Here is a 12,140-nt window from a genome sequence, read left to right as displayed (position 1 = left end):
CTTCACTCTCTCTTCTGTTCAGGCATTTTTCAGTGTCTCCAAAGATGACTTGCAAGAGTTTACGTTTTGTTTTTATCCTGGAGTTTAAATAAAATATGAAAAAATCTGGATTATTTCTGGGATTAGCCTGTTTTCTAGAAAGCATAACAGATCTATTAGACCTTGGAGGATGTCCCTTTCTGGACAGCAACAAAACACTGCATCTTTAACGTGTCTTCTTCAAAATGGAGACCTAGCAACATTTGAAAAATTCTGAATCACAGTGCTTCCTCTTCTTGGTGCCTAGTTATTAGCCTACTGCAACTTGCAGAATCAGCTCCAGTGAGTTTCAGGAGTTCACTGCTCAAAGACAGTTTGGTGCTATATACAGACTTTTGTATTTTTTAAGGGAGAGAAGGCTAAAATATCTTAAACAAAACTTCTCAAGTCTCAGTATTGCCACAGAACCAAACGGAGGTACAACCCCTTTCTGTACCTCCTTTTTCTGGTCATTAGGCAAACAATTCATATTAAATTTCGCACTATATAATTAAAAGACATAGTTGTAAAAGGCAGGGGACATCTGCTGCACTTTCATTCCTATAATCCATTCGGACGTAAATAGGATTACAAACATACCAACAACATAAAAGCTATTGAAGCAATCCCTTCAAGTCCCAAAACTATGATAATGGAAGCTTGAAAAGGAGAGCTGATAATTTCTGCATTCAATTGATTTTCTCATGAAAACGCTGTCAAAGACACACGATTCCTACATCACAGACCGAGGATTAAAACAAAAGACAGCCACGGTCTGTTTTGAAGGGGCTGCTGAGAGACAGATTTCCTTATTAAAGGAGATGATCCTTACTGTAACAACCCAGGCGTGTTCCTAGGGAGGCAAATTCACCACACGCCTGGTGTTAACGTGTCCTGCCGAAAAGGCGCAGCAGCAAGCCTTACTCAAGTTTGAATCATCACAGCCTTTACGAGGCTTCGAACCGCCTGTACCTGCCTGGGCTGAGACTCCTGCCTTGAGAAGCTGAACCACGGTAAGGTCTCTGCTACCAGCTCCTGATCTGGTAAGGTTTTGACTGGCAGTAAAAAGACAATATTGAGAGTAAAAATGCAACAGTACGGTGTGCAGACATAACCCACAGCTTCACGAAAAGAAGCAGGGAGAAAGCAGGGATCCTCTCTTCCTTCCCCAGGAGGAAAAAAAGCCTCATTTTCACCTAAATGCTGTTTCTTTGGTTTTCCAACCCCCCTCTGGCAGCCGGGAGGGATCCCAGCAGACACCCCCCGGCTGCACCCCCCCCTCTCAGCCCTCACCCTCCCCAACTCCCCGGCTCCCCCTCTCACCCTCGCCGCTTTCTCGGGCAGCTTCTTCTTGCTCCTCTTCTTCTGCTCGTCTCCTTTCAGCCCCAGCTGCCCCGCCGCCTTGCCCGGCCCCCCAGCACCACCACTACCACCACCACTGCCACCACCGCTGCCTGTCAGGGCCGCCGCCTCGTCGCCTTTCCTCTCAGCCCGGCCGCCCGCTGCCTTCCTGCGGAGGCCGCTGCCGCACACCAGGGCCAGCAGCAGCCCCAGCAGCCCCAGCCCCAGCGCGGCCGGCAGCCCCAGGGCCAGCCAGGTGGGGAGGCCGTGCGGGTCCAGGCCCAGCTCCAGGCCCAGCTCGGCTCGCAGCAAGCCCAGGCCTCCCGCCAGCGCCTCCCGCACCCGGGCCGCCGTCTCCTCGGCCTGCTGGGCCGCCGCCTGCTGCCAGCTGCCCGCGGCCATCGCCGCCCCTCACGGGCACGGAGACGTGGAGGGAGGGAGGGGAAGGAGGGAGGGGGGGGGTGACACGGAGCCGAGGCGGGCGCTCACGCCGAGCGCATCGCGGCCGCCGCCTGCCCGCTGAGGGGCGAGGAGTGGGGAGGGAAGGAAGGAAAGAAGGAGGAAAAGGGGGACGCGGAGCCTCCGCGGGACGCGGCAGCCTCTGCCCCGGAGGCAGCCGGGTCTCCTCCTCTTCCTCCTCCTTCCTCCTCCTCCTCCCCGCAACGTCAGCGCCCCGCCGCCATCTCCGCCCCCTCCTCCTCCTCCTCCTCTTCTCTTCTTTCTCCTTCCTCCTCCTCCTCCTCAGCACGGGGAGGCGGCCTCGACGTGGCAGCCGCCGAGCGGGGCCGGGCGCCGCCCGGTGGCGGCGGGGGGGAGGCGCCCAGGGGGCTCCGAGGGGGCTGCGAGGGGCTCGGGGGTCGTGGTGCTGGGGGAGGGAGGCAGGGAGAAAGGCAGCGAGCCCTCCGTCAGCAGCCTTTCCACCGGTGTTAAAGCACCTTCATGCTGCTTTAGTCCCCCTGAAGAGGAGTGTGTGTGTGGTAATTAATGGGTTGTCTCCGCTCTTAGCAACACCACAGCCGTGCCCGCTTCTTCTCGGCCTGCAGATGTCAGCGGGGGTTTTGTGCTTTTGCAGGGCGAAGCCTTCCTGAAGAAGCCTCCCCAAACCACGTAAAGCCCCAGGGCCTTGGTGCTTGTGCAACGCCGCCCCAGCATGAGCACCTCTGGTCCTGAGCCTCGCACACCCCACGCAGAACATGCGAACCGGCACGTACCTGCGTGACGGGTACAAGGAGCAGCCAAAGCTGCCATGAGGCAACCTCCAGGTTCTTGGGGCAGGCAGGGAGATGCTGCCTCCCGTCCCGTTTCAGAGGCCCGCGTCATGGACCTCCAGAGGCCTTCTCTTTCACAGAGAAGGTTTTTAAACATGTCAGTGAAAAATCAGTGCAATTTCGAAATATACTAGCCAAGGTAGCGTAACAACGTAGCTGCTTTCCAAGTGCCTTATTTCCTAAGATCTCAACTCCCACAGCTGGCTTAATATGTGGAATGAATTAGTGAGCTTTATGTAAAATACCGCTGGAACTCCAAAACTTAATTTACCCATGCACTTGAAAAATGAGCTCTCAAAAATTTGATCCCAAATGCGTGTCCTGATTTTATTTTTATTTTTCAGAAACCTGGTCTCACAGCATCCAGGGTTCCTGCGGAATTTTAGATGTTGGACCCCCGGAGCTGACACAGTCAAGAAGCTTTACAGTGACTGCAGCTTTAGTCTTCTGCAGTGGGACGTTGCTGGAAGCTAACAGCACTCTTTCAGTTTGCAACATCACTTCCAAAGGGTGTTCTTCTCTCATAGTCTGGCAGAAAGAAGCCTGCATGGGATTCTTGAAATCTGAAATGTAGTAAAATAGCATTTGTTTAAATAGCACAGTGATAGCTTACACTGTTTTTGTATACTGGTAACTTTGCCATATTTTGTAATGTCAGTGTATTTTTCACGCACAAGTATTTATGTTTAAAAAGTTCACAGAGTTCTTTGTAAAGTATTTCAAAAGAGCCCTTGAGATTTTTTTATTATTATTATGCCACCTTTAAACAGGCAGTCAAGTGCTACTTGTCTAATTAAGTTGGAATGAAAGGTATTGCTGAAAGTAGTGGTAGCAACTTTCTATGGCAGAACACTTTACTAATAGATGGTTGTATATTTTTAGAAGGTAAACTTAATTAACAGCCCTAATACTTTGTTTTCTGTGCTTTTATGCTTTAGCATAGACTATACACATGTATTGGGAAGTGTTAGCTATCATGGTGCAGGCAGTTGCACAACTGAGCCCCCCTAACATGCCAAATAAATTCTTATTCTGTAAGTAGTTGCTTACTTTAGATACTGCCTTATATAGATAGGGGTGGCAGAACAGTGATCATGTAGTTTTAGTACAAAATACGTTATCTGAAAAGCACGTGCAAATTTTAAAGCATTGTTTGGCTACGATTTATTTATTTTATTTATTTAAAAAACAACTAAACAAAACATAGATTTTGTTAATTCTAAATTTGCACAGGCAAGAAAACACTGCAAGAACCTGATGAGTCTCTGTTGCAAAATATAAGCGGTTGAATTTAAGATCAGCTGAAGTTTTTGTGGCCCCGTGGCACCACCGAGTGGCACCACCGTGAATAGCAGCGCAGTCGTAGGAAACAGATTTGTGTAAAAAAGGTAGCAGATCTATCTGCCTTGAACATAGCCTCTTTCAGTTTGCTTGGGATGGTGAAACAAATGAATCTGAAATTTATTTTTTTTATTCTGAGCTAATGTGATATAGCAATAAGGAGACATAAAATTTGTCACTGAAATATTTAGCAGGAAGATTGTGTTTCGGTAACATTAAAAATGGCAGGAACATACTACTGAGACTATAAACATCAAATAAAGCAAGCAATCTATTTCATACTAATTTCGATACAAACAGCAGTTTAATGTTAATCTTCAAGTCTCTTAATGGATCTGACCAAAGGTATCCTAAGGACACTTTCTGGCAGTGAGGAATATAAAATGTTTCTTCTATCATTCTCCAAAGAATCAGAGCAGAAGGTTGATTATTCTCATTACAAAAGAGAATACAATTACAGAGCCAGAAAGAATAAAGATAAAACTTTTTTTTTTTTTTTTTTTTTTTTTTTGTAATCTCTCTTCCTCATTTTCTTCTTCCTTCCTTGTTTTACAACCATTATTAAGTATACCCTGTATAATACCTTTCCACAGCTCTAAGCCTAAACAGAAAATTATTTCAACAAAATTTGAGCTGTCAGAAGAGTTTTATGAAGGAATATACAGAAGCTGCACAAAAATATTTAAATCTCAGCACCTATTCTTTGATATGATATGTAGAGAAAGAAGAATGAATGCTTCAAAAATATTAATTCAATGATATTTTATGATTATCATAAATGAGCATGGAAGCTGTATGTCCTTGCAGTTCTGGATATTCTTTAGACTAGAAGCCAGGTGGATATAGCAGAAGCAAATTAAGCCTCTCAGCATTTAAAGAGAGAAGATAGAAAGAATCCCAACAAAACAAATGTAAGGTTTATTTCATGTCAGGAAATTGACAAATCTTGGACAAGATTTGGCTGCTGTATTATCTCACATACATCATGTCCCCAAATTACTTTAAGGTGATCACAGTATGCCATTAACACAATTTGGAGCTAAGGCTCAACCCATGCTTTGCATTCAGACTAAGCTGGAGTTTTAATGGGGCAGGGTGTAGAGTTCCACCTGGAGTCAACTTGAAAAAGGATTGCTGAAGAATTCCTCTTTTGAGAACGTGGTCATGGGTTTTAGAGTTCAGGCTAAAATTAGGCTTAGGGAAAGCGAACAAAGTTTGTATCTCTTTTTGGACTAGGGTAGGAAAGGGGCTGCAGAAAGAATTACTCTGAGAAGTTTCTCATGTGGTGGTGGTTAGGGGCCTTGGGCTAAGTCTCAGTCCACAACTGTGCTTAGGGACTTGGTTATGTTTTGGTTTCAGAGAAGGAAGAAAGTCTAAAGATCTGTTTGCTTAGGGATTGGAAAGGGACTGCTGAAGGACATCAGGGGTCGAAAGAATTGTTTGCTGAAGAGATGTTCACCTGGGCTATATCTGGGTATGTCAGGCTAGGGCTCAGCTGACACCTAGGTTTGAAGTAAGGGTTAGAAGAAATACAAGGAGTGGGATTTCCAGCTGTAGTTGTCTGGCAAAGGGGCTGCCAAGGGGAAGAGTGGGTTGTCAAAAGGATTCTCCTCTGAGATCTTTTTTACCTGGGCTGTGGCTGAGATCTTATGCTGAGCCTCAGTTGGCATGCAGACAGATTTATCTGGGCTAAGGCTAGGATATTTTGGGCTAAATCTCACTCAACTAAATGAGGTTAAGGTTTAGGTTAGGATTAGGATTGGTAGAGAGACAAAGCCTAGAGCTCCAGCTGGAATACACTTCAAAAAGGGCTGTGAAGGTAAGGATTGGGTGGCATAAAATATAATGCCTGAGACTGTGCTCCAACAGGCAAAGCCTAGGGGTGGTGTGCTAAGCTGCAGCTATAGTCAGCTGTGGCACAGTTTTAGGGTAAGAGAGTTATTTGTAAAGGAAGAAGGCAGGGACTGGGGCAGGAAAAGGGCTGTTAGAGGAAAGAGGGACATACAAACAGAATTCTCCCCTGAGGATGTATTGATCTGGGGTATTTTAGGCTACGTCTCAATCAGCATATAGGTTTAGGGTTGGGAGAGAGACCAAGCACAGGATTTCGTTTGGAGAGAGGGTCTGTTGAAGGAAGGTATAGGGTAAAAAAAAAAAGAAAATAGTGCCCTGAGGACTTGTTCATTTGGGCTGTGGTTGGCTGTCCTGGGCTAACTCAGTGACCTCCTCTTCTCACAGTAGTGAATGATTTCAGCAAGTCTTGGGACAATTTAAGTTTTTCTACTGCAAAGCCTCGGGAAAGATTTCTCTCCCACTTAAGGGGAGAGGAAGAGGACATTTTGGTTAAAAGATGAGTAATCCATGCTTTGCTTTTACCTTGTAAGTTCACCTTATTTATTTTTCCTATTGATATGTTCAGCTTCTTGAGCTGACACAGAATCCTAAATCAAAATTCACTGCTAAGGAATACTGTCTTCAAAGTATTTATTCATTTTACATTATTTTTTTATTATTGCTCACATTCTTGTGTATAACCATATCATGCAAATGTAGAAACATTCTCATAAAAATCATGATCTTAATTCCCTGTATGAAGGGCAAGTCTGTTCTCATTAAACTTTTGACATAAATAGTGCTTAGCCATCAAAGCTAAATTGTCGTTATGACTGATGGAGCTCATGAGTGTCTTGGGAGGTGAAGAACACTTTGGCAGCCTGTTCGCATTCAAATTTCTATCAGCCTTAAGCGCTGAGAAAAATAAATATGCAAAGACTTGCTACCCAGCTGGGAATAAAAAAGTTTGAATTAACAAAATGCAAACACAGAATTATAGGCCTATTAACTCATATCTGTGGTAATACAAAATTGTTTTCTGTATTTTGTGAAGTGTACATTAAATATCCCACGTAATAGGTCTTCTAACATTTATCTTTGGAGAGTTTTCACAGCTTCATTTCATAGGCAAGACAGTTTTCCTAATACAGCCTTTCAATCAAGAGGTGGTTGCTGTTTATACAGATGGAACCAAGTTGGCTTGAAACTGCCTGGTTCATTTTTTAGCAATGCAATTGCAGAAGCAAAGTGTGCAGGCTCGTTTATGCAATTAACCTTTCACACTACAGTCTACAGTTTGGAGTCTCCTATGCTGTCAGTACCTGAGGCAGCTAGGAACAGGAGGCAGGGACATCAGCGTGTTGTAGACCTCTTCAAGCTCTTTTAGTTCTTCCTCTAGGTTCTACCCCAAATAACTATGTTATAGGCATGGGCTAGTTTCTGCAGTTCTGACCTAGAGGTCGTTGGGGAATATCCCAAAATATGTTATCAGAAAGCTCCTGTTCAAGGAAATGACAGTCACTAAGGGAAATGTCTCCATTTCAGGGAGCTTTTGATGTAGCACACCTGGGGCTCCCATAGGAAGGCAGGTCCGGGTCAGGGTGCTGTGAATCCTGAACACCCTTGGCTGTGAGGAAGGACTGCCACAGGGGAGACCTGTTCTGGGCAGCTGTACTCTTGAAAACCCCTCCTTGTGCTAGGATATCATGGGTTTTCAGTCCCTTTTCTAGCAGGTGAAAGCTGCTTAGGCCCTTGGGAGGAGAAAAAACAGCCATGAAACTATGAATAATACATGGAGCATATGTGGATTCAATCTGCACTGTCAATGCTAAGTCTGGCATTTCCTAACTTTTGGGTACTTGATTTGGCATTCTTAGTTGTTCTTAATGTGAGAATTTACATACCAATTAGACTTTTTAGAAAATCAAATAGGAAAAAAAAATATCTAGCTGATCCTAAAATCTACTTCAGATTGAAATTATTCTTATGGAGAGGCCTTACTAAAAAACTCAGCCTCATTTAAAATTCCCTGGAGCTTGACTTCCTGAAAGATCACTCTAAAGGCTATGTCTACAGTACTCAATAAAATAATCCCAGGGATAGATTCAGCTCCTGGCCTTAGGGTGGCATGAGCTGACTTGTACCCACAAGTATGGGCTGTGGCCATACTGAGTAGGGCATGCTTCTGTTTCATTTGGGAACCATGTAATGTTAAGACATAACTACTAAATTTTTTTATTATGTTTTTTTTAAGGTCAAACTCTAAAAACAATGCAAAGGCTGTGTTGCAGCTTTCCAGACTGATTTTTTATAGAATGAAATTGAGGGGTGTGTTGCTGTGCACCATAAGGTTCTGTGAAGACGTTTAGATCATGAAAACTGTAGGGCAGAGGAAATGAAACTTGTGGAGGTCATCTGGTCCAACCCGACTGCTGAAGTGGGGCAGCCTGGAGCTGTCTGCAACCTACAGCAATTTTTTGTCATTGGAAATTTTATTGGAGTGGTCTAACACAAACCCAGTAGTCCAACACAAACTAATAGTTAAGGACTGTGAATACTCAGAGTAAATTATTCACGTTTACTCTTTTTATTGGACTCAACCTATTCAAATGTCTTACACAGACAATGAGAAGTGTTTGCTTTAGAAAATTTGCTCTTAGACATTAGGCAAGCTCAACCTGGAAGTCTGAAGAAGGGCATGAAAGAGGCCGTCTAGATTTCTATGAAGTTTCATGCAGACCTGATTCCCAGTGTGATCCCTAGCCTGACTGGGACTTTTTGGGAACCATGTGGTTGTTACTTAATCATTCCATGTGTGGTTTGGATCTAAACCAGAGCGGTACCATGCAGAACCTTCACATTTAGCATTACAGCGTGAGTTAGGTTAGCTGAGCCCATCTATTCCCATTCCCTGCTCAAAGCAGGTCTAATTATGAAGTTTGACCAGGTTGCTCAGCCTTGCCCTATCAGGCTTTGAAAATCTCCAAGAATGGAGATTTTTTGGGATCCCTGGTTTTGGATTTCAGTGCTTGGCCGCACTCATTGTGAAGGATGTTATCTTTATATCGCACTGGAATTTCCTGTGATGCAGCTTGCAGGCATTACCTCCTGTCCTTCTGCTGCACACATTTGATAAGCGTCTGGCTCTGTTTTCTTTATAACTCTTCTTTAGTTAGCTGAAGGCATCATTTAATTCCCCCTTAGTCATCTCTTCTACAGGCCTACCAAAACCAACTCTCCTTCCATGTCTTACACTCCAGTCTTCTAAGTACTGAGAAAATTGTGAATTTTACACTGAGGGAATAGACTTATAGAGCCTGAAAATCAGTAAATAATTAGTGTTGTAAATAAAATGAAAGCTGGTAATTAAATAGGTATGCGGGGATGAAAGCTAAACCAGAACAATGGAGACAATGGCAAAAATTCTGTTCAGAAATGGCAGAAACAATGTTGGCCAAAATGTGAAAGGTGACTTTTTTCCTGTTCCATTTAGAATTACCTCTTTTCATAGAACCATAGAATATCCCAAGTTGGAATAGACCCACGAAGAACATCGGGTCCAACTCCTGGGTCTCCAAAGGACCACCAAAAACCAGACCATGTGTCTGAGAGCATTGTCCAAAAGCTTTTGGAACTCCAGCAGGCTTGGTGCCATGACCACTTCCCTGGGGAGCCTGTCCCAGTGCCCAACCACCCTCTGGGTGCAGAACCTTCCCCTAACCCCGAGCCTGACCCTCCCCTGTCCCAGCTCCATGCTGTCCCCTCAGGTCTTGTCACCGTCCCCAGAGAGCAGAGATCAGCACTTTTTTTTTTTTTGCTTAGTCTTTGACTTTTGCTTAGTCTTCTTCTCATTTTAGCTTAGGCTATTTTTAAAATGTGAGAAAATATTCTTTTGAAACAAAAATTCATATTTTAAAGTTTTTGGCATTCCTGAACAAAAGCATTTTATTGCAAAGAAGTTGAACTGTTTCAACCTGTATGGATTTTCCACCCTGTCTGCTAGCTAAAACTGCTAGTCAGCACTTTGATTCAAATTCATGAACACTTTCCTTTAGTTCTATTTTTACCAAATTCACTATTAATTTATTCTTCTATGTATTGAACTTTAAGAAACATTTTATAGCTTCAAAAAGGTGAACTGGCCTAAGTGTTTCATTAAAAAAAAAAAAAAAAAAAGGAAAACCTAAGAAGTCACAGGTGTTTAGCCTCCCCATGATCATGAACTGCTATGATGGAGCTGCTGCAGGATGCACACCAAATTTGCGAGCACCATCCTAGCTTTCTACCTGCAGCTGTGCTGACTTTGTGCTATCACCACATCTTGCCAGCCTCTGGCCTCTGACTTTAACAAACTTCTCCATGTCCTCCTGTCTTCTTTTCTTCTGTTTTATTTTAAAAGTCCCTTTGAAATTATACAAAATATTCAATCGCCTAGCCTAAAGGCTAGCTTTTATGATACTTAGTTTTATTACATGTCATTTATGGAGACTGTTCAACAATTGCTGCCCCATTTTTACTGTGTCTAAAATAGATATTCTATTTCCTGTATTAAAATCAGACTCAAATCCTCTCATGAAGTGTGGGATATTCTTTGGGGAATTATACTGAACAATAATAAGAACATATTCTCAGGATATCAGCAGTCTGAGTGCATTAGGGAAGAACTAACAGATGCTTAAAAATCTTTACAAGACAATGGATCCCTATTAAAATCCAAGGTGATACAATTACGCGGATGCCAAAGTGCCTCTAATAGTTACATGCAATTCCTAATGCTAATGTCTGGATAATCTTTTAAAGTATTTCTGTTTATGGGGAGTATTTTTTTTTCTCAAAGTTCTGTGGGACAGATCCTTCTGAAACACTGCATTTCTTGCAGTAACACTCAGAGCAATGAAGAGAAGGGATTTTTTAATAGGCCAGTAGATGGTACATTTATTCAACAGGGCACACTCAATATACTGTGCACTCCACACAGGACACTAGTTTTTTTTTCCCCCAGCTTTATGGACCTGTTCCTTCTACTGTCTTTTCCATGACCTCATCTATCTGCCCTCTATCCCATCCTGTTTCCCTGCATCCTGCCCTGTTTTCCATTCCCAAGTTATGCCTGAACTCTTGCCCTTTACTAATTCCATACTCCATATAAATCATTCACTAATTATTTTTCATTAAACATATCCCAGTACATTAGATAACTGAACATGAAACAAAAACTAACATATAATATAGTTAAAAGGTTTGCTGTCCTTTACTACAGATACTGTATATATGTGTTGCATCTTGCTTTATCTTGATTGTGTTGCAGTGCAAACTCTTCAGGGCAAAATAATGCATGTTTTTTACTGTATCATTATAATTTGTTTGTGGGGTCTCGTACACTGGAGTCCTGTTGATGATGTGCTATGGGGCACATTGTTGCTTTTAGTTACTGCTGTAACTATCCAAATACCTGAATGGATCAGTCTGGAAAAAGCATGAAAGAAGCTCCATCTGCTCCACTTGTTAGTGAAGAACAGCATCCTGTGATAAAGAAGGAACATTTGACTTAATGTACTCCAGTTTTGGCTCTTCCTTAGAGATCTTGTATCTGTCTTGGCTGCTAAGAAGCACCTGGCCCATTTCCAACCTGGTTGAAATGTCTGTGTAAGCTGATAACTCTCCAAGTATCAAAGACATTACAGCAGAAGTTGAATGATCTTTTGGAACCGTCTTCTCCTGAAGAAGGTGAGAACTGGAGTATGTAATGCTCAGAAAAGAGGAAAAGATGCTGTGGTGCTGGAGAAGGGCAGATTTGGAGAGAAAAGGATAGTCAGGGACTTACAGTGTCAGCAAATTGTCTGGGATTACTTAAACAAACAAACAAACAAACAAACAAACAAACATCTTCATTTGGTCCCTGTGCTCCCTTCATTATCCTCAACCATGATAGCAACTACTTGCAATCCACTAGGGCACAAGGGAAAAGTGGGAGCTGCATTGATAGTAATGATGACACTTAAAATGGCTGATTTCCTTGTTTTATCTGTAATTCTGATTAGTTATGTGACATTTTAATGAGAAGCCACTGACTAGGAGCACTGCATGTGGTTGTTAAGACACCACAGTAAAGTATTAGAAAACAGGATTCCCAAGCTTGCATCCGTTTCATTTTGTCTGCTGTAAGAATGTCAACAGCTTTATCTAGCACTGATGAATGATGCAGATCAGCCAGAAAGCTCTTCACCATAGTGCCAAGTAGAAAAAACAGGCGAGCAGCACCTGGAGAAATATGCTGAGGCTGGACAAGCGTAGTTCTCCATGCTGTGCACTAATATTCTCAGCCAGAAGCCACCAAAA

The 12,140-nt window shown here is 43.2% G+C and overlaps 1 protein-coding gene and 1 long non-coding RNA gene across 3 annotated transcripts in view; one reads left to right on the top strand and one right to left on the bottom strand.

Moving 5' to 3' along the window:
- The window catches only part of MTDH (metadherin), a 31,931-nt gene extending 29,858 nt beyond the window's left edge, over positions 1–2,073 (bottom strand). The window contains exon 1 of one of the 2 annotated variants that reach the window (XM_068672315.1): positions 1,342–2,073. In XM_068672315.1, the coding sequence (XP_068528416.1) occupies positions 1,342–1,761 (420 nt within the window). In that variant the 5' untranslated portion in view covers positions 1,762–2,073. The remainder of the gene's footprint in view (positions 1–1,341) is intronic. The other variant, XM_068672314.1, reaches the window with a different exon arrangement.
- A 134-nt stretch (positions 2,074–2,207) lies between these two features.
- Positions 2,208–4,395, top strand: LOC137851327 (uncharacterized). Its single transcript, XR_011093124.1, has 2 exons — positions 2,208–2,766; positions 2,972–4,395. It is a non-coding gene; the product is annotated as an uncharacterized lncRNA (long non-coding RNA).
- Positions 4,396–12,140: the final 7,745 nt, after the last annotated feature.

Source organism: Anas acuta, chromosome 2, assembly GCF_963932015.1.
Source record: "Anas acuta chromosome 2, bAnaAcu1.1, whole genome shotgun sequence".
Taxonomy (NCBI): domain Eukaryota; kingdom Metazoa; phylum Chordata; class Aves; order Anseriformes; family Anatidae; genus Anas; species Anas acuta.
Note: the sequence above shows the minus strand (reverse complement) of the source record. Positions and strands in the feature narration are given on the sequence as shown.